The sequence below is a fragment of the Danio rerio genome, chromosome 11 (genome assembly GCF_049306965.1).
Source record: "Danio rerio strain Tuebingen ecotype United States chromosome 11, GRCz12tu, whole genome shotgun sequence".
NCBI classification, from domain to species: Eukaryota; Metazoa; Chordata; class Actinopteri; order Cypriniformes; family Danionidae; genus Danio; species Danio rerio.
The window spans coordinates 2,183,373-2,206,531 of record NC_133186.1 but is presented as its reverse complement, the minus strand read 5'-3'; the positions used below and the strand labels follow the sequence as shown (position 1 = coordinate 2,206,531).

The 23,159-nt window shown below is 34.5% G+C and overlaps 4 protein-coding genes across 11 annotated transcripts in view; 2 read left to right on the top strand and 2 right to left on the bottom strand.

Moving 5' to 3' along the window:
- Positions 1 to 4,973: 4,973 nt before the first annotated feature.
- hoxc12b (homeobox C12b) lies at positions 4,974 to 6,087 on the bottom strand. Its single transcript, NM_131545.1, is given in 2 exon segments — positions 4,974 to 5,212; positions 5,475 to 6,087. Coding segments are annotated over 2 exon segments (852 nt in total).
- Positions 5,866 to 23,159, top strand: part of calcoco1b (calcium binding and coiled-coil domain 1b) — a 57,267-nt gene continuing 39,973 nt past the window's right edge. The window contains exon 1 of one of the 2 annotated variants that reach the window (XM_073915558.1): positions 5,866 to 6,012. The gene's annotated coding sequence lies outside the window, so the exon portion shown is untranslated. The remainder of the gene's footprint in view (positions 6,013 to 23,159) is intronic. The other variant, XM_068224124.2, reaches the window with a different exon arrangement.
- On the bottom strand, positions 13,016 to 16,193 carry hoxc13b (homeobox C13b). The gene is given in 2 exon segments (NM_131546.2): positions 13,016 to 13,882; positions 15,504 to 16,193. Coding segments are annotated over 2 exon segments (822 nt in total). The 5' UTR covers positions 16,063 to 16,193; the 3' UTR covers positions 13,016 to 13,619.
- On the top strand, positions 18,525 to 22,992 carry zgc:174719. 7 transcript variants are annotated; one of them, XM_073915389.1, is made up of 9 exons: positions 18,525 to 18,578; positions 18,719 to 18,762; positions 20,179 to 20,343; positions 20,801 to 20,885; positions 20,983 to 21,120; positions 21,240 to 21,333; positions 21,730 to 21,898; positions 22,028 to 22,145; positions 22,518 to 22,992. In XM_073915389.1, the coding sequence occupies exons 3-9, from the start codon at positions 20,271 to 20,273 to the stop codon at positions 22,576 to 22,578; spliced, it is 738 nt and encodes a 245-aa protein (XP_073771490.1). In that variant the 5' UTR covers positions 18,525 to 18,578; positions 18,719 to 18,762; positions 20,179 to 20,270; the 3' UTR covers positions 22,579 to 22,992.

Sequence of the window (23,159 nt, the reverse complement as noted above, 5' to 3'; positions counted from 1 at the left end):
TAAACTCCCTTGCTTAAACTGTGGGCAGTTTCAAGTGTGAACCAAGGCCGTGCAATAATAACAAGGCCAAGAGTAAGCAGGCCAAGTAACAAGGCCAAGAGTAAGCGAGCAGCATCAATTTGTAACAATGCTTTGAAGCTGATATATTGATTCAGTCTTGTTAGCAACCAGTTGTATTTAATCAGTTGAACTCTTTAATTTGTTAGCAGCCTATTCCGAGAACGGATCATAAGCCACATGAGACTTGGTGTACTAGCTTACTATTTATGACTGAATAACTGTTGGCATGCCTCAAGGGGCGGGATTGGGAGATAAGACTATGGCAATCCATATGTGCACACACTATAATTTTACCAAGCTATACAAAAAAAAAAAAAAAAAAAAAAAAAAGAAAGAAAGAAAAAGAAAAGAAAAAAAAACTTAGGCCATTTATCTTCTTAATTTCTAAAAAAGAAATAAAAAATAATAAATAGACTATTTCAGTACTTTCATATTATTCCCTGTAAGCCAATTTAGTTTTCAAAACGGTGACAATACATATAAATTGTATTATATTACAATTTATTATTCTGTTGTCTTTTAGAAACCACACAAAACCCATGAAACAAAGTACGAAAGACTTTAGATTTTATTTCATAAAGCTGATTAGTTTTGTTGCAAAATATAATTATAAAAAATGTCAGCGTTACAGTACAAAAACACCAACACAATTATTACATATTACCAGGGTTGCATGTGTTTAACGTTTGCTTGAGAGGGTGAACTTTTAATGCAAAACTTTTAAATAAAAAATTGCCTCTTAGTTATCATTCCTTAAAATATTTAACACTGCACGTACTTTTCCTTATCGAGAAAAAAATCGGAAGTTGCAGAAATCGCTTGCAGTCATGCATGGCGCCCCATGAATGTTTCTCACTTTGTTTAATTTCCTCCGCTACTTCCTACCATTTTCAGTTAAGAGAAAACCGAGTGTTTGCGTTTGAAGTTAGTTTTCGAATCACTTCAGATATATTACCTATATTTCCTGTTCTTCCTGTCCTTCCAAAATATACATTTCGAGCCATTTCCTTGTCACACCACATCTAGCTGTGTTGTAAGTTTTATTTTATTGCTTTCTCTGCTCTGACAAAACAAATCGAAAACCGCAGTCTGAACTCAGCAGGACCAAATTCTCAAGGTTTTACACACAGTAAAGATTTTAGAGTCAACGAAAACACGCTTTTTAGAAAAACAAACAAACATTTTGTTTACATGTTGTGAATCTGAATTGCTTAATTAAAAACCAGCCGATTTATCAAACATTTCAATGTTTATGTGTATAACGTTTCCCTGAGTTGGTGTTTTAAAGTATTTTTTAACCATAAAAGTAAATAAATATTTGATTAAAATCATCTCCTATATTTAAGCTTTTCAGAATAGTGCATTCAAAAATATAAAAGGAAGCAACATAAATAATAAATCACGGCTAACTTGCTAAAAATATGTACATTTTGTGAAATTTTTATAAAAGAAAATTCATACATGAACCAAAACTTATCGATTTTACAATTCTTTTTTTTTTTATTACTTTTTTTATTTATTTTTTTGGCTAGTCTAAAATTGTCCAGTGAAGTCGACCCTTCGCTTTACGAACAGCAAACAAGAAGAGATTAGTTAGATCCGTATGGACCAAATACGCTTTAAAACATCGCGTGAACATCTTTATGTCCAGTCTTCCTATTAAAAAAATATAGGCATGTTTATGTTCAGTAAAACCGTTTAATATGGACCGACAGACCTTTAATAACTGACACACAATGCAGATTACTTGTAATAAACCACAGGAATCCTTTTGTTCCTTCGTGCTTTAAGTCTCAGGTCACACAGTAAAGCCAGGAAACGAGAGACAACGCGAAGACAAACATAAAAGATTATATCTTAAAATGTCTCTCAAAAGCGTTCGAATTTGTTTAACTCGTTAGCCTACAACAAATATAAAAGCATGTCTTAAATATAAGTGTATGTCTAACGACTAGAAATACAAATGTAGTCCGTTTGGTTTTGCATTATGCGAAAGGTAAAAAAAAAGCCAATAATATAATGAATAATCTGAACGAAGTACGTTTAACGGAACGAATATATCATTGAACCATAAGATTTAATAATTAATGAATGAATAAGAAATATTGTTTAAATTTATACTACCTGTAATCTAGATTAAACAAATTGTTTTGGCCGATATTACTTTAAACATTCACAAAAAGCATACTTTAGTCTCAGGTCACACAAAGCGAGAAAACAAGAGACAACGCGGAGAAAAACATAAAAGATTATATCTTAAAATTGCTTAATAGTATTCGAATTTGTTCTACTTATTAGCCTACAACAACTACAACAGTATGTCTTAAATACAAGTGTATGTCCAAAGACAAATGTAGTCCGTTTGGTTTTGCATTATGCGCAAGCTAAAAAAAAATCCAATAATATAACGAATAATCTGAACAAAGTACGTTTAATTGAACGAAAATATTATCAAACCCCAATTTTACTCATTGGTTTATGTATGAGAAAGAATATTTAATTTTATACTACCTGCAATCTAGTTTAAACCAATAGTTTTGCCCGAAATTGCTTTTTACATCCTCAAAAATCGATGGTTCCATAAACAACGTTTAGACTCCACTGAAATGGTTTGACTGTTTGCTTCACAAAAAGCTTCTGTAGTGAAAATTAAAATGCTCTTCACTTAGAAACTGTTCACTGAGAGTTCCTATGGGAAAACAAAATGGTTCCTCCTTTGCCATCACTACCTACTGAAAGAATTTACTAAAGATTTTTGAATATATATTGTATGAGCCTAGAATGTGTATTTTGAGTTTACAAAGATTTAACGTGTACTAGCCTACTTTCATTTGTATTAAGACAGTTTCCTGATTTCGGGTGCGATATAAAAAATCTAATCTGTTCGCCTTTTTATTGCCCAAGAAGCGAAATAAACGCATTTAGGAAGACATCTGCAATGTCCATTTTCTTTCACTATAGGTCAATGTCCAGCTAACCCCCCTCGGCCACATTCAAGGTCTGCTTCAATGCCACAGACAGGCTGTTGTAAAGATGCCCGAGTCTGTCTCAAAGTCGAATCCGCTGTTACCTTAATCCTTTAAGCACATTTAGCCCTCCCGCAGAAACAAAAAGCGTGTTACGTGTTGACGTTCAAAGTTTTTATACCTAGATTCTTGACAATGCATCCTATCTGACAACTTCATAAAAAACACTCAAAGTGAATAACACTGATATCATTTCCATAATAAATATGCATGTTTTACACAACTGAGGGTTGTGTTTGCACAAAAAAATTAAATAAATAAAGTAAAAAGGACATTAAAGCGACGAATTTCATTCATTTTGGTATGCAACGTTAACTTTAACAAACTCTAAAAATGTTGATAGCTGCACATTCAGACATTCTCCCTAATACACAATTTCAGAAATGTATTCTTTGCAAACTCTAAATAACTCTAAATCACATTAGCAGCCAATGACTATCAATGCACAACATTGATCACAATCAAATAAATAGTGCTAATGTTGTTTTGAAGTCATACTTGCATGCGATTTCAGGCCGAATATTCAAAGTAGCGTCACATATTGTCACTGTTCAAAAATGAATGAACGAATCGAATTTAACGAATATAAAATCAACTTTACCCGAGTGAATTATTTCCCAAAGTGACAAATTCACAAAATAATTTAAGTTACCCTATTAGAAAATTTAGTTATAGTTAATTCCTAATACGGAAAGGGAAATATATTGTTTTAGCAACAATATTTAGCAATAAAAAATGCATGCTCATTTCGCGTGATATTATTTGTTGCAAAGAGGACGTTTTTTATATTAAAACAAATAATGCAAAATACCAGATTATGTTATTGTCAGACAATAACACAACACAGGTAACAGTTACACAGGTGACCACTTTTATTAGAAATTAATTGCACACTTACACTGACTCAATCATTTAATACTTATTGGTGTAACAGACATTTACCACCAGGTAACATGTTTTAACAAAAACAAGACATTGCACTGATTATAAATTCCTATTATCCACAATAACACTATACATTGCTTTGAATATTCAGTAAACTAGCGCTATAAGCACTTTCGCATGCAAATACTGTATCAGGGACATATCCGCGGTCTGCCCTTTTGTCTGGACATCACCGAAGCACCAAAAATTGGCTATCACAGCTTCATTTTTACTTACAAGCTAAAATTGCCACTAGGATGGCCTTATGGCAATCTTTTATCTGTTCCCTTACCCGCAGAAAACCTGCAGTTATCATATTTAATCTTTTTGGGTGAAAGTTCCACCAGTTGTGATATATAAATCGTACGATTTGTATAGAATTTAAAGTAAACAGTAAAACTGTAAGCTGTTACCTCAACCGCTGGGCGTGAGCAGATTGAGATGATATCAGTTCATAGGAATTTTCCACCAATTTGCATAAACAAAAATTAGGAAATCTAATGAAACTTTTGAATAGTTCGACATTTACAGCTTTGCCTTTAATGTGCTGTTTGTACGAAGGTGCATGATGGAATCACATTTTGAGGCATTTAAGCTATGCACAGTGTTGCAGAAAAAATAAAAGCTTTATTATTGTTTTAAAACTGTTGTTTTTATTAACAACAATAATAAATATATTAATTATTGTCCTGATGTTATATTAACACTTCTGTTGTGTATAGCAAGCTTTTCGAGATGTATGCATGATGCAGGGTGTTTTATATTTCTCGTGTAATTCCATGCGTTACTAAGAACTGTAGTGGTTACTTAATGGCCAAGAATGAATTATTATTTGTGCACAGCGAACTGATACTATGCGTCATACATATCAACTGCATGTGTGTAATTTGCAAACAATCAGAAATATGTTCAAATAGCATGTCCTGTTGCCAGTTTATGTATAATCCAACATCATCCATTGCTCTAAAAGTAAGATAAAGCCTGCTCTCGCATCAAGAGCCTTTTCTTCTTCATTCGACGATTTTGGAACCAGATTTTCACTTGTTGGTCCGTGAGATTTAGCCGGTCAGACAGTTCCCTCCTCCGCTGTCTGGTGATGAACTCGTTGAGGATGAACTCGCCTTCCAACTCGTTCAGCTGAAGTTTTGAATATGGTTTACGCTTCTTTCGAGTTTGTCTGTGCATTGGGTACCACAGAGCACCTAAACAAACAAAAAAAGTATGTTAACATTAATGTTTGCCCAATACAAAAGCTCTAACAAACAGTCTTATCAAAACATATACAATACGCAATGGCTTCGCATATCGGATGACTTTAAAGAAAACCAATTAAAACATTACATATATCAAACACTAAATCAGAATGCTATTTTATTCACATTTATAAAACATGCATGGATTATTTTCAAGATCCTCATGTTCATATGTTGATCTTATTAAGATATATAATAGAAAAAAACTCACCTCCGTTTAGTGCTGCAACACTTGTTTGGATGTCAGGGGATGTTAGTGAATGCGTGATGCCTGATGAGGTCTTGGCCCCCTCGTTTATGAACGAACAGCCAGAAACCGATTCAAGAGACCGACACAAACGAGGATTTGGGATTGGCTGTTCTGCAGGTGTCAGGCAGTCATATTTTGAATAACTTCCTCCGTTGTCCATTCCGTTCAGATTGTTCTGTCCGTTCTCTGCAGTAATGGATACAGATGAGTTATCCAATGCTTTCTCTTTTGATATAAGATTGGTACTGTTATTGTCACCACCGCCGCTGGTGGCGCATGCACTGTCACTATAAAAACATTTGTTGTCTTCCTGCCGAGTAATGTCGCATGATTGATTGTATGTGTGGTTTAGGGTAACGGGGCCGCTAATATGAGATTGTGGGTATCCACTGCATGCTTCCGATGGGTTCCAAGGCAAAGAGCAGACATTATCTCTTCTGGATAAGCGGAGGGTTTGCAGTCCTGCTAGCTGTCCCCCCGACGCACGGAAATTGGAGAGGTAAAATGCATCTCTTGCATTAATGTTAACCAATTGTCCAACAAACCCCGGATTAAAGAGATTATGCTCGCCCATTTCGGCGGGCCCGGCTAAGAGTTTGTAGTTTATAGCAAATCTGACATTTAACGTATAAGGAAACCAGGCTGCGCCCCATTGGCTGTATGGTCACATGACACTGCTTGAGAATGAGTCGCAGAAGGTGCCACCCACTGTTTTTTTCTCTTTTTACAAAAAGAAGTATTAACCTTAAAATATTAACAACTTATTTTAATATTTTCTTGTTAAACGCCTCCTGAACTGCTTTAAACGATTGTTTTTCTTTTATGTGCGTGATTAAATATTTTGTTTAGCACTTTATTATTATTTTGTCATCAAATCAGACGTATTTCATCTTAGATCAATGCAAATGAGAGCATCATCCTTAAATGAAATGTCAAGTTAACTTGCACTGCTTTATTTGAGCATTGTTGTTATCATCATTCACTCATCCTTGTTCAAAACCTGTTTGAGATTCTGTCTTGTGTTTTACACAAAGGAAGATAAACTGAAGAATGTCAGAAAAAGCAGCAATTGACTTTCATAGTATTTGGTATGTTTTCTGATCCAGTGGATGTCTGCTGCTTATTTCCCCAACATTTTTATCATTGACTTGTTTTGGGTTTAAAAGAAGAAATAACTTATTAAAAAGTTTAGAATTACTTCAGTGTAAAGAAATAGAGAGGAAATTGTATTTTTTGGGCGAACTGTCCCTTTAAAGCTCACAAAAAGAGTAGAGGCTCAGTGACACGTTTCCCTCGTATACATTTTATCAGCTAGTCTCATTTTAAAATTATTTTTATATTGAACATTCTGATTTTGAACAAATCCCGAGATCCACTCAACAAAAAATGTAAAATAAAATAAAAAAAAACAGCAATATTGTAATAATAAGTACACAATCAGGATTAAAACATAAACGATACAGTGTCCCTCATATTTAACCAAAATTGTACAGTTTTTTTATTTTACTGGCACCATTTATTTTGGCTGTGGTGTGTTCCAAACTAATAATGTCCAGTAGATAGAGCCTCCAGGATAGATCAGTTAGAGCAGATGGATCCAGCCATAGTTTCAGGATTTATTTATTTATTTATTTATTTATTTATTTATTTATTTATTTATTTATTATTATTTATTTTTATATATTTAGATTTATTTATGTATTTATTTATTTTTGCAGCAGCAGTCAACAACTGACAGAATCTTTCTTTGGTTGATGGATAAAGAGAGTGATGAATCAGCATATAAGAAAAAGCAATGGGTCGCATTGGCTCTGAGTTTCCATTAGTTCTGATAAAAAGTGCCTAGTCTCATTATGATTTAGCAATTCTCAAATTATGCATTTCTAACCAAATACAGGTTTCCAATGACCATGTTTAGAGTTGTTTAGGTGATATGGACAATATTTTAGTATAACTAAGGCAGAGTGCGTCCCCAGCATCCTCATTAAAGTTTACATGAGGTGCAAGCTTTTGATGCATGATTGGAGAATATAATTTTAATAAATGTAAATTTTATGTAGAAAAAAGATAAACAATTTCCTAAACGTAGCATTTTATTTTAAATATGTTTTATGTTCCCATCATCGTTTATCCATTGCACGTTCAAGCATGGGGAATTTATAAATGTAGAGCATTTGATGCATATTTGGAGAGGTAATATAAATTTGATAAAGGCTTTTTTGTCGAAGAAATGTCTTAAATGTAGCATAGACCAAAATATTTTATATAAGTGTTTAGCTTTATCGTTTACTCGCCAGTTTATTCATTGCACGGTCACGCACTACAAATAAAATAATCGTTATCTAAATATGTAAACCAATGCTTGTATAAGCAAATGTAATTAAATATAGTAATTCATTTTAAAAATAACTTTGCTTCTTAATTTAGCATTTTAATATTTAACAATTTAAAGTGTAAAGGTTTTGGATGTGCTGCTATTTAATGACCAAATCCTAAAATTAAATCTCGACCGCAGAACGACATAAGGGGTCAATTAATGAGAAGATAATTTCGATGTAAGGCCAATAAACCCTTCACATAACATCTTAAATCCTTCTCCGCTTCCCAATATTTGTATTTTAACCATGCAGTGCCGCACCCACACTCTTCTCTGTAAAGCTTTGTCCATGTTTAGGCTTTGTGTCAGTTCAAGGTCACTGCCTGGATGCGCGGAACATTTAAACAACAGGGTTGTATTACGTGAACTTGAAATCCTTCATGTATAGACACACACCACCATCACATTGCAGTTTGGCCTTCCCAAACAACCGAGCTGACTGTGTTTTCTGCATTTTAAAAGCATTTACTAAAGACAATCGTTTGTGAAGCCGAAAGTGCTGATCTGAGAAACAAATTGCATTGGTACATTTTAAAAGTAAAAGTTATAAAACATCTATGTACATCAGTGAGGCCTGACATTTATGTAATTTTCATTGAAACTGTTAGATTTTTATTGCATTTAAATCTAAATGGCTTCGAGATCCATGTTTGGCCAGAGATAGGTAAATTATTTTAGAGGTTATAACGCGCGGTTGTAAATAAACTGTATTTTTATTGGCAGCCATCTCATGTTATTTTATAATTACACTTGTAATCAAAATCACAATTCGTAGTTTAGTTACACACGTTAATTTTATTAAAAATCAAATTATATGTGAGCTGAAGAAATGCATATTTAGGTTTTCGGATGAAAGTTTGTGTACGTGCATAAAAGTAAAAGGAAAAAGGAGGGGAAATAAGAATAAAATGTAAACGAGAATTAAATGTAAAAAGAGGCAAATAGAGGACAGAGAGAAACAACTGGAATGACATATCATATCTAATCATCTTCACAGACAGATGAAAGTATGTTCTTTAATTGCAATTATGCAAGGCCAACAAATAAAATTTACCTATTTGTCAAATTCAGATTATACGCTGCAAGCCACATTTTGTTGTAGGTTATACTGAGCATTAATTCCACAAACTGTAAAAACTATGCTTTAATAAGATTACTGAGGTGCGTTAAACAAGAAATTACTATATTGTGTTTTGTTTCCCTATTATGTGACCGTTCCCATTGCCCTTACATTTACACTCTTTCACCACTAGAGGAAGTCAAAGACCATCTTCTAGGCTTTTTTCCTCTTCTGTGCTGAAAGGATCTAAATAAGGCAAGCTAATTAATCAGAAAGGAACTCTGTTTTCGCACTCATTCATTAAAACGAGAAGAATAAATCAATCAAATCGCATATCCTTGTTGGTTTTTGATGGAAAATATTTATTATTATGCCAACAGTTGCTCATGGAGCAGAATGATGATGTGGGACACTCTAAAAATAGTTTGAAAAACACATAAATTATGGCTAAAATAAGTTAGTTAAAATCATTAAGCCTATTTATTATTTTTGTTTATCCCAGGTTTATTTGGCCATATTTTACTCAAAACAACCTGTTAAAGGTTAAAGGTACTGTTAAAACAACCTAGCATTTTTTAGAGGGTTATCATGTATTCGTGGGATAGACCATTACAATGTGTTCATGTCATTGGCTCATGAAAATGTCCAGCTTGTTATCAAACTGTTTTATAACTGTAGGCGATTCAATCATAACTTTATGTTAAAACAGCTACCACAACATTATTTATCAATATGTGGCTCTTTTTGGATTTTCAGAAGCTATAGGAATTGATATGCGTCGGGACCCTTGTTTGTGTTTACATCCCTCAGAATGGTCTGCCAGTCGACACAGCGTGTTTAAAATTCAACATACTTTAGATTTGATGAGATCATTGCAAACTGTAGAAAGAGCTACGTTTGCATCTAACAGAGGTTAATAGGGGTTTTGGACAATTCCATGTTGGTTTCCAGCCATTTCCAGCCTGGTCTTAGCTGGTCAGGCTGGAAAATGACCAGCTAAATCCAGCTTGACCAGCCTGGTTTAAGCTGAACATAGCTGGTTTTGGATGGGCTCCCAGCCTGGCTATAGGCTGGTTAAGCTTGTTTTCTTCCAGCCTGACCATGCAGCTAAGACCAGGCTGGAAATGGCTGGAAACCCTGGAAATGGAAAAAAACCCTTCTAAAACCAGGCTGGTCAACCAGCTAAAACCAGCCAACTAGCCTAGGCTGGTTTAAACTGTTTTTTTAGTAGACATCATTTTTTCATCAATTATGTGCAGTCCAAAAAGTCTCCCCATGTTTGCATCTAAAGATTATAGAGATCTTCTTGCATATTTTCAATGCCGCTAAGCGGTTTGCAGCATTTATAAATCTCCCATGCCTTCAGTTTTTTCAGTATGCGATTTAGCTTCTATGTGCGATTTGATTTGACGGAAATCAAAGAACTGATTTTTCTACTCAGCCAATCCCAACAGACGAGAAAAAATAAAGCAGTGATTGCAGTCTGAAGGAAAATAGTGGAGTAAAAAATACCAATACAGCACAAAAAAATTTACTTAGGGGAAAGTGAAAGTACGCATTATTAAAACTGCTTAGTAAATTACAGTTTCTGAGAAAAACTACTCAATTACTGTAATTTGAGTTTTTTTGTGATTGGTTACTTTACACCAATGGTTATTAACAAGTATTTCAGTCAATGTTCATCGACGTTTGATTATATGTAATACAATGTAATGTAATGCATTGTAATGGATCTCGGCTATGCACATTTTAATATAGCAAACTAGCTTGTCAACAATAAGTTGCCAACTTCGCAAGGAACCCCCGGAGTGTGACGCAAGGGGGAACCCGCGTTAAATGAACATCACGAAAAAGAAAGAAAAACGACAGGGAACAAAAACAAGCAGCAGCCTAGTCGTCATCCATCGTCATCAGATTATTACCCCACAATCTGGGCGTTTCCTAACGCAGTTTACTGTTTTATAATCTTTAAACGACGGAGATGTGATGCAACTATAAAACAAATTTCACAAACGAAATCAGTTACTACTTGTGACTTAATTTTCCAGCAAACAATGTTGTGTTTAATAGACGTTCAATAGACATCTAAACATAGACAGCTTGGCTAAAACAAGGCAAAATTTTGACTGTTAGTGAAAATCCAACAGACATCAAAGAAATTAGATTAGTCGTCAAATAGACAGACTTTATATGTGTAGTCATTCATTTATGTTTATTTGATGACTAGTCTAGTTTTGGCCTATTTATAGACGTCTATTAGATTTTCACTGACAGCACAAATTTAGCCTTGCCTTAGTCAAGACGTCTTTTAGACATCTTTTAAAAACAAGAAATGCTTGCTGGGTGTGCAGCTTTTCACCTCTGATTGTTGTCGAACGCATCATAAGCAGGTTATTTGTTTCCAAAGTTGGTAGCACACAAACTTCAAAATTCGAAAATTATTTGGTTGTAGTTCAGCACTCTAAAAAATGCCAGGTTACTTCAACACAATTCTGGGTTTATTAGGGACTAACCCAACTTCTTGGGTAATTAAAAAAATTAAATTGATATAACTATATTACGCAATTTTTCGGTTAGTCCACGTTTTACCCAATTTGGTTTTAAATGGCTCAGCATTTCTTAGAGTGTGGCTGTTATAAAACCTAAATTTAATGTACAGAACATGTAGAGAACCATGCACACAAAAATTCATAGACCTATGAGCGGGGGCAGGAGTTATAGACAAAATTATAAATGGGGGCCCAAAAATGTATTTTGCCTATGTGACATAGTAAGGTTACTCCATGGTGTCCGTTGGGTCTTAAAAGTCTTAAAATGTGTTAAAAATAGGCCTAAAAGGCTTTACTGAAATATTGTCTTGTAGGTCTTAAATAATTTTAATGGGTTTTCTTTTTCCTTTGCTTATATATACCCAATCGATCCAACACGCATCCAGTTACCAACAATACCTCTCAATAAAACTTTTAGCAAAACTCTATTTAGAATATCACAGTCTGCTATGTATACATTTAAACAAGTTTTTAAAAGTCATGTTGGGAAAAAATATTAAAAATCCTCAAGTCTAAAATTTCATTCATAACAGTCTTAAAAAGACTTGGTGAAACTTGCATAAATCCTGAAATCCGGCCCTGCCTATCTAACCCCATCTAAACCCAGGGCAATGTCATCCATTGATTCCGTTCTATAAAAACTGACTGACAATAGATATTTGATGTTTTACATGTGAACACTTTTCACACGCATTCACACACTTTACAAAGCAGAAACGGACTGACAACATCAAATGTTCTCATGAGCTGACATAATGTAAACAATTTCAGTTCAAAAAGTAGAATGAATTAGAATTAAAAATAAAATACACAATGTACGTGTTACCCGTGGTGCACGACGCACGCACGCACGCACACACACACACACACACACACACACACACACACACACACACACACACACACACACAAACATTTTGAAGTTTGAAAAGTATTGTAAATAGATGATGTTTGTAATAAATCCTGTACATTTAATTTAGAAATGTAACATGCAGACATATGTAGCAAATAAGTTGACATTATAGGAGTACAGAGAAGCTATAGTGTTAAATGATTGAAAGCAAACATTTTACAAACACTGATTGGTGTTTACATTTTAGCAATTAATGCGTAATAAATATGTAGCCTATAGGCCAACTGGCCTGCCTATACTGTCCATGCACTCTAGTTATATATGCAGTCTTAGCATGTGCATTTTGTGGTGCGGTTTGAAACATTTCTATCCATGAGCAGACATTGCTTTAAAAGACTGCAGAATAAAATGGATAACGTTTGAAAAAACTTATTTCAAGAAATAACACGATCTGCAATTCGTGACTTTTTGATTTAGTGGCTTATTCTTACGATCTCAATTGGTACAATTTAGTACGATTTGCTTATCCGCCAAAGACGGCTGGGTTTAGGGTACTGCTTTGTCACTGAACGTATTTTCTGAATATATTTTTGACTGCATTGCGAGTGGACCATTATTTGAGCTTTGACTTAATCAAGATAGAAAAAACTTCACAATGAAATTACATAACACAAACAGTTTAATATTGGGGGAAATAAGTGTGTGATTTTCTTGTGTTCAAACCTAACGCTAAGCTTTATTTCAGCTCCTAAATACTTTAAATCGTTTTTAAACACGACACCATTGCTATAAAATTGAGAAAACACACCACGAGGGAAAAGTACATTGACAGATGAATATTAACCAATTCATGGATGACATTACGTTTTGATAACCGAACATTTTGACATACATATTACTATATTTGAATTGAAAACTTTTTTTAAAAGTTAAAATGGAGTTAAAACTATGCCTCCATCGTAGTCTTAACAAACAATTTCCATTTCTTTTTCATTAAACAACAACAACAGTACCAACAGAAAGGTTGAAAGTTGTAACAACATGGAGTTAAAAAAACAGTAATATTATAAAGCGATTCATGTGTGAATGTCTTCTGGAAACTCATTTCTTACTGCAGCTTAGGTCTACTACATCTGTAAATGCAGGACCTTATCGATGCATAGGTCTGTGTCGGATCCGCCGCCGTCATATTTAGGCCTTATTAAGCCCACTTAAATAAAAAGAAATTCCTTGATGAATTTGTCGAACCAAAGAACACCGAAAATAATCAAACTGAATGCATGTTAGTGCTTGACTTTGAGGATTTACAAACGAACTTCTTTTCCTTAACACGTCGGTTCTGGAACCAGATGGTCACCTGGCGCTCGGAGAGACTCGTTGTGGCGGAGATGCGCCTTCTTCTGTCTTTGGTGATGAACTTGCTGGCTGCATACTCCTTTTCCAGTTCCTTTAATTGGATTTTAGTGTAAGGTACCCTCTTCTTACGACCGCGACGGTAGCCGTTCATCTCGGCTTGGTGTGGCACCACATCTGCAAAAATAATTCAAGAAGTGAACAACATCTCAGAATGCATATGATTTGATATTGCCTATATTCTCTCCAAGTAGCCCACCATGAAGTTAGGCCTAATTGGGACTCGTTCAATAGGGTTAAATGCTGGGTTATTTCTACCCAAATTGGGTAAAATATGGACTAAGCCAAACACCGGGTTAAATTTGGTCCCAATGACCAAAAATTAACTCAGCAGTTGGGTTAGATATCAAATTGGGTTAAAATAACCCGACGTTTTTTTGGAGTAAATGGTACTGATCACAATTCTGTTTTATATAACACACATTTTTTAGAGTGTATGGATTTATTAGCTTCAGTGCAGTATATATGTAGATATATAAATATGTAATTTGAGTTTTTGTCGCTCGGAAATAATTTCAAATGGATCGGAAGTAGGGTTTACGCTCGACTGAAGGAATTGTTTTAAGTGAGGAAGTCAAACTCCAACAATCATTTACAAATGTTGACCTGATACCGAGCATAGGTAAATGTCAAAAGACTCAATGGTCCATTAATCATCAGTCACGATGCATTCTTGTTTTGCCTCTTTATTTCTATAAAAAGGAATAGATTAAGTGCATTTTTTGTCCATAAGCTTTCCCTGAGGGAAATAATGCTATTTTTAAGAAGCCAAAACCAGTTTTATATGATGCATTTTAAAGAACAAAAAACATGGACTTTTCCTCACTATATTTAGACTACTAAATACACTGAAAAGAGTTTGTTTGGATTTACATCAATTAGGCTAATCATTTACGTCTTTCCAGATTAATAATTTCTGTAACAGTTTTTTCGCTTAACCTCAGCGTCATGAACTTAAGCTAAGGTAAACCAAGGGCAACCTGTATGCTTGATTATAAATAACAGAATAAATTAAGTTACAACTTTAGTTTTGATTAATAATATACACTTGCAACTAGTTAGGGAGATTAACGACTATTAAATAATGCAATTTATGTATAATATTAGATATACACTAATAGTTAGTATTTATATCTTAATATTAAGGCTATTATTATAAAAAATCCCTGGTGGATTTTCAGTGGCACCACATGTAAATATTTTATTTCTTATTTTTTATATAACAGTAGCCTACCCAGCCCCGTTTTCTAATCCTGCTCTGAACATGCTTAATTTCGGCATTTGTTTGTGCCATCCACAATAAACTTCAACAAACCTCTCTTTTGAGTTGGTTTATATTTGCCTTACATCACTGAATATAGTTTTACCCCAGTGATATTGTTTATAAACACCATTAATATGAATATTTCTTTTAGGAATAATGTACGTCCAAAACTGTCAATGCATATTTTGTATTATTATTATTATTATTATTATTAATAATAATAATAACATTAATTTTTACTTCGAATTTGGAAAAAAGATTGGCTACGTGTAAACCTTCACCTGTTAGAAAGCTGTCACAGAAAGTCACTATGATACAATTAAGCCTTACATTACCATAAGGAATATCACTTAATGGACAATGCACGACTGCCTTAGTTTTTAAAAGTTAATATACATTACAAGTATAAATGAAAATTTCAAACATGTATATAGTAATGCCAAATTGTATAATATTCGCTGATCTATATTTTACCCGAAAATTGGGATTTCCATAGGTGGTTAAAATGTGTTTGTTCCTTAGAACAATACAATTGCTCATCCCAGCCGTTCGACAGTGCCCAGTGCTGATAACTGTCCATAGGAAACAACGCTTCATGCCTGGATTCTGGGTGCGCACTGATTCCTGGCACAACTGGGACGTCCAAATAGCCAGGGACAGTTTGATAAGAGCTGGCAAAGCTTGGGTAAATAGCAAATTCTTTTGACCGGCTGGAAAGCTCTTCAGCTGGCAGCGCACCGCTTGTTTCCATGTATTTTTCGGCAGGATGGTATGACTTCTGTTGCAAGTTTACGTTGTGAGAGTAGGAAAGACGACATCCATAATATGGACTCCCGAATGCGTATCCATAGCCCAGTGAAGTCCCCGACGAGGCCTGGGGCGCAGGGAATTGCCGGCCGGCATCTTGTGTCGTGATATCCGGGTACACTGTGCCCTGGTGACTCGCGAGGCTCCCAGAGTGGCGTCCCAGCGCAGGGTGCGAGATAAAATCCCTGCAATGAGAGGCAGGGCAATTCCCGCTCAGTCCCTCCATGGTTTTATGAGAATAACTTTCATTCGAGGTTTTTTTCTCATTACACGTAAATCAGTGTGTCCGCCCAGCGTCCATGCAGGATCGGCGAAATCATGGTCATGGGTTGTCGATGCTTTTTAAAACTCGACTACTCCTAGACTGACACCTCACTTCCAAGCTAATTTTCTCAGCGCACGCATGCGCATCCGCTAAAACGCAAACGTCTTTCACTATTAAGAACGACAGATTACTGACAATGATGTCAAGAGAGCGAGAGTGAGGGAATTTCTTGCACGAGTAGACCTAACTTTCTCTCCCCTTTAGTCACTCAAGACTTAAAAGAAGAACTAATTTGAGGGCTTGCAGGTGCATATCATGCAACATTTTCATAATTATTGTAAAAACAAATAAATTACTTATGTAAATGCTGCAGATACAGTATTAGATTGTTTCAAGAATATCTTTTCTTATTGGTGATTATTATTTTTGAACTATAATTAGGTTTGAACCGTTTCGCTTTTTAAAATACGCAACTTAACACGTATAATGCCAACAATTTCGGCCTATATTATAGCAGGCAGAGTGTCTTTAGACATACATACGAATATATCAGTTTCAAATGATGCAATACAAATAACTAAACATGCAATTATAGCATTTAGTATGATGTGTTTAACAGGGAATATATAGTAATATAGCTCTACATACACTTGTCTATGTGTATATTTTGCATTCACTTCTTTCTGCTTTTTATTTATTAATTGTCCTGTCTCTGTAATTATGTTGCACTGTAGAAGCTCTGTCACAAAAACAAATTCCTCGTATGTGCAAACCCAACAATAAAGCTCTTTTTGATTCTGATTCTGATTCTAGAATTAAGTAAAAAATGTCTGTTGAATAAAGGAAGTAAAAAAATATTACACCTCTCTGTGCTATTTGTTTGTTTTTCCAATTTCGAGATCGAGATTTTTCAACAGGACTTATGTTATTTCGAGTAATTTCTTATTACGCTTCTTTTGGTAACGTCGAAACTAAACGAATTCACTTAGTTTCGCTAGTTTCATAGTTATGCTTCAAAAACATTACAATTGCAGTTCATTTAAAATTAGTTAAGAATAAAATACACTTACTTTGCGCAAGTAGCTCCTTGTCTAAAAGCCAGCTGCAAGGAAATCCAAGGTCAAGGTGGAAACGTAGACAAAGAGGGTCGTAATACGTCTAGACAGACAAGAACGAACTTCACACTAACATTCTTGAGTTCACGTGCAAATTAGAAGTAGAGCAGTCTTTTTTCTACCAACACGAACGCTCTTTGACTAGTTCTCATCGTCTTACACAAATTATTAGACTACCAAATTGATTTTAAATCTAAATGATCCCATCGACCAAAATATTTTTAATTAAGACAATTTATGTCATTTCAAATGTGTCTAATTGGGAACGTATATGAAGTAACACTTTTACCATTACAATCCGCAAACAAAGGTTGAAGCATCACGAGCAACATTTTGGAAACATAGATTGTTCAATGAAAACTCTTTGCTTGTTCATACATTAAGTTAATTATAAATGTTAATTATGAGAATGTTAAGTTTTAGAAAGCCTAAAGTGCATTATTTTAAACTGTATATTTATAGAATTAACCTAAAATCCTTTCATTGTTTTGGTGCATTATGAAGCAACATCTTAAAACTAAATTAAATAAGCACGATACATCTCTCAAAACTTATGCGTGACAAACTGTGCTTCTTTAAAATTATTTTACAAAGTCCAAATTTCCTCGTGCAGGCTCCTACATTTTACACCGACCCTACACGATATTGAATGCGAATGACAAATGAGATTCTGTGATAGGCTAAAACATAATTACCAGTTATCAACACAAGACATAGCCTTAACTCGTCGAAAGTGAGCGACAGTAATAGTTTTTGGGGATTGTGGAGAATTAATTAAAATGTTTTCCAATATTAACCTTTAAATTGCATGTTATCAAAATATCACATCTTTATTTTGATATGAATCTTTTAGTGATGCTATAGGACATAGAAATTAAGAACTTATTTATACAAAAGAGGGCACATATAGTATGATTAATCTGTGTTAACTGCAATTATCCGTGCTCTAATTTGGTGCTCCTGACGGCCGACTGGAAAAAGTCGATAGTTACACTTCCATCTGTCTTTCTTTTGACCTACACGCCTTTTTATATTTACAAAATGCAAACCATATTACATTGATTTAATAAAATAATGCAATGAGTAGTGAATAAACCAATTTTTTCAGCTATTACACAGCAAAATTTCCAGTGTTGTTTGGAGTTGTTTTTACAGTGTAAATTTTTTTGAGTTAAAAAGTGTTATTTGTGGTGTTAATTTACGTGACATAAACACCTGCAGTGTACCCTTGTGGTCAGAGTAAGGGTTAATACTGCGAGTTAACATAGTTAACACTATAAACAAGTTGTTTCCATTTCCGGTCGCTTCACCTTACTTCCTCTTTGATTAATGGCGGATGGCACATGGAGAGCATTCAAACAGGTAACTGTCATATTACTTATTTAACCACAAATATTCAATACATTTTTACATGCTTTATGTTTCTCAATGTTAAATTAATATTTGTAAATATTCTAACCGAGATTTCAAGTTCTAACCACTTGTCAATTTATACACGACAGACATCTGGAGCCACGAGACAAGCTGCTTTAGCGGGAAAACAAAGGTAACTTTAAACATTTTACAGTTAACAGTTTTAAGGAGTTCCTATATTTGAATCGGGTTCAGTTCGAGCCTATTATGAGAAATAGGCAGTAATGGCTCATGCAACCGTTTGAATTGTTTAAACTGTTTATTTGTTTTAAATATCTGCAAAGCAGCAGCTGAACCGTAACCTAGCTTTGTGTGTAATCTAACGTTATCTATAATGTTCACTGTTCAGTGCGATTGATTTGTGGCGCGAGCAGCGAGGAGTCGCGGGCTGCCTGTTCACGCTTTCATCGGTGCTTTTAAACGGTGAATAACGTTATACGATTCAAGTGTACAGGTACAGACCTGCAGACCATAATACTTTAAAAACAAAATACATTCGCTGTAAAAGTTAGCCGTGCTTGTTGACATGAAGGGATAACGTTAGCCAGTTCAGAAATGATTCTTCTTTAACCGGTTCTTTTCAGTGAATCAATCTAACCAGTTCACTATATTGAACTGAATCATTTGAAATTGTTCGCTTCTCCGGTAAGCACCAATCCTTAAAATGGCTTACTTTATAACCTGTCTGACACTCAGTTCCTCTCAAAAATACCGTATGTTGAGTTTCGACTTATTCAGTAACTGTAACAGACGGAACTGCTGTGAAAAGAACTGATGATGAGCGCGAATCGAGTAACGTGTTCCCTATAAGTGGAGCTGAGCTCCACTGACAACGACCGAAAAATGCTGAGCTCAGAAGAGACGAACCCAAGCAGAGTGTTATTGCCATTGTTTACCTAGCAAATTTCATTGTTGACTTTAAGGTAGTACTCGAATAGTAACTTTATTTATTTAATATTGAAGTGCTGTTCAATTGCATTGCATGAAGAGCTGGCTTAGATAGAACTGTACGTACTCTTAACTTTTGAAGATCTTTCATTAATGTGTAATGTGAAAAAAATGTTTTTTTAATCTGTAATGTGCATTTATACAAGTATAATTTTCCTATAGCCTACGTCTTGCTAACAATACTAGTTAGAAATTGGTATGTAGAATCCTTCATAATAAAAAAACAAAAAGAACGTAAATATAGCTATTTTTAGAAAAAGAAAAACATAATGTGCTTTTTTATTTATATGTACTATTCATAATAACATCGGCTTCTGTATCACCTTAACATGAAAATGAATAAATTAACTTGATTTAATTTTACTATGTCAAGTTTGTGATAGATTCTTGTTAATAATAAAGTGATATATTGTGTATTTTTCAACAGCTTCCATCATGTTGGTGAAAGTTCTGTATTAAGGAGTGAAAAAATATGTAAAATTGCTTACTGATTTTACATTTCAATGTTTTCGCAGTGAAGATAAGTTAAGATTGTGCTGGTCAGAGTTGTGCTCACTAAAGTCATAACCATTTCCTGAGTCTATGTTTTTTTTTTTTTCAGTGAAAAGCAAATTTGGATTATCAACAACTGCAGATCCTCAAGTTTTCAATGACACGGACCCTAATGTAGAAGAGGAGATCTTCCACGAGTTAATGGACAGCAGTCCACATTTATGCTTGACTGTTAGATGTTTGGAAGAAAATATTTCTGCTGGCCTGCCTGAGGGTAATTATTCAATAAATATTTGGACAGTTTTAAAATGCCTCTGTTTTACAGTAGTATAAGTCAAAACAGTTAGAATTAAGTAAAAAGAAGAAATTCATAGAAGAGCTTACTGAACAGTGGAGTGTGTATAGAAATAAAGAGTTTTTATATGTTTCTTGACCCTTGCCAGGTGTTCGTTTAGCTTAAGTTCATGTGATGCCCAGTGATGAAAGGTTAATCAAAATAATCTGTCAAAACCACAGTGTAGAAAAACATTGAGGATGATGTTGTATAGTAAAAGCTATTAGTACAGCATTGTTTTAAATTAAGTTGAAATATAAGATAAATTTATTGTAAACTAAAGAAAATATTACGTAAAGGTTAATAATAATGTTTTCCATTTCTCCATCAGTGATTTCACCCACAAGATCATCAACAGCCAGCACATGTACTGATACAGTTTCACTCTCTTCAACAGATCATGAAGACCCAGAGCGAACAATGCAGAATCAATTGACAAGGACTAACAGCTGCTTGATAGTAGATGGTAAAGGGCAAAACAGGTATATGCATATGTTTTTTGTTATGGTTAATTCAATCATATACTAATTCAGTTTTATTATTTTACAAGTATAACCATTTTTCTGGTCACTTTATCAGATTGTTCAAGATGCATTGGGAAAGCAATCTGGTGGTGATGAAGTACTTGATGAATACAAGGTCACAAAAACTTAAGGGCCACAGCACTAGACGGCAGCTGGTTAATATTGTCGTCAGTCACATGAAAGAGATTCATGGGTAAGATTTCATTAAATATATGCAAAAAAAGCATGGATTTTTTTTAAACCAAAAAAAAAAATAAATAAAATGTAAAAAGTTAAGTACTGTCCTTAATCAAATATTTTACTGATTGTTAGGAGAATCCCCACGTGCAAGCAACGGGAGACTTATGCTTTGGGCATTATTTCTCTTTTTCCCAGCCTGAGAGACCCGTTTTCCGCAAAAGGCTATGTAAGAAATTGTCTTATTGTACTTAACACAAACTTGTTCATCCCTTTTAATTATTTAACGCAGAGGTGCCCAAACCTTGGTCCTGGAGAGCCAGTGTTCTGCAGAGTTTAGCTCCAACTGTAATTAAACACAAACTCTTAACTAGCAAACTAGAAACTTTCAGGCAGTTGTGTTGAAGCAAGTTGGAGCTAAACTCTGCAAGACACTGGCCCTCCAGGAATGAGTTTCGACACCCCTGGTTTAAAGGTTTGTGTTTTTTATTTTTATTTGTATCATACAGTCAGTCTTTTTAATGTAACTGGCATTTTAAAAATATTTCTATCTATATAACAGGAACATTTTTACGATCCAGAAAAGGGAACCGTTTGTAATTAATCTAATATGCTTCTTTCTTAGATTATTCAAGACTTTAGTCTCCTGTTCAATGCTGAAACATCCAACAAGTTGCTTGAGAGGTGGGAGACCGCATTTAAGCACAGGATCATCAATGAGGCGAAATCTCTGACTTCAACTGCCAGACTTCATTGTCTTATTAATTCAGCAGAAGGACAAGAATCTGAAAATGGTACGATTTCTAAGGATTTTGTAGTTTGAAATTTGCTTTGGTTTCTTTTGTATTTGTGAGCTATAAGTGTGAATGTGGGCTTGCTTCATTTTAATATTAATACGTATAACTTTATCATCATTCATTCAGACTGGGATAATGATGTCATCTGTCCTACTCCTTCTGCATCTCCTACCTCCTTCAGAGAGAAAGAAGACTTAAGATCAGTTCAACAGAGGCCTTTGAAAGACTTGTGCATTTCCATAAGGTAAACTCACAATATTTTCGAAAGTCTTTTCATTGTTATTATTAAGGTTGTTAAGACCATTATGCGATGCTGTAAAATGTACCTTTTGAAACTTTTTTTTTAAAAGCCAATACATTCAGTTGAATGCTGTTAAAGAATGTATGTTACATCTTGGATGAAATGAGGGTTTATCAAAAATATATATAAACATATTTTTGTGGTAATTCTTTTCCCTGTCACACTACACAATGAATGACATGAACACATTTTATTTTTGCACTTTGGGTAAAGGTGGTTTTGTTTTATTTTTTGTGTTGTTTTCATTAACAAAATTGTAAGTTTCCTAATTGGTTTCCTGCATTTAATGACATATTTTTGGCTGTGTTTTTGCAGTCTTGCACCAGCATTGAAGACCATCTCAGTGAGAGGAAGGGCCACCAGCCATGTCGCCTAAGATCAGGAAGGATCAAGGGGAGGATTGACCATTTCTATGTGGTTATGGACAAACATCTCATCTCTTGTGCAGCAACCAGGTCCTTGAGTGCTGTTGATGAACTCTTTAAAGACTATGTGTTCAACTTGACGTACGAGGAAGCCCTTGTCTACATTTTTACCTTTCTGCAGACTACAGTCTACAACATCGATGTTGGACCTACCAGTGAGTCACCCAGGGTAAAGAAACTGCGTGCAAAGCTTTTACACTAAATGTTTCTTTTACAATAATGTGTTGGTGTTGTCAAAGCTTGCAAGCAAGCAGCACCTCTTTAAGACTCTCACAGTTTTTGATACTGAAAATGCTGTACATTTTATGTTGGTTTAACTGTGCGTTTAAGATGCATTGTTAAAAATAAAAGTTTAAACTGGTAAACTGTTCGGATTTTTTTTTTAACTGATCAATGCAAACTGTCCTGTAATGCAGTAAACAATATATATATAACTAAAAATACATTTAAATATCAACCTAGGTATGTATGAGCACTATATTATTAGTGTTAAGATGAACACTCTTAGTGTTAAGCTATTAACACTGCGAGT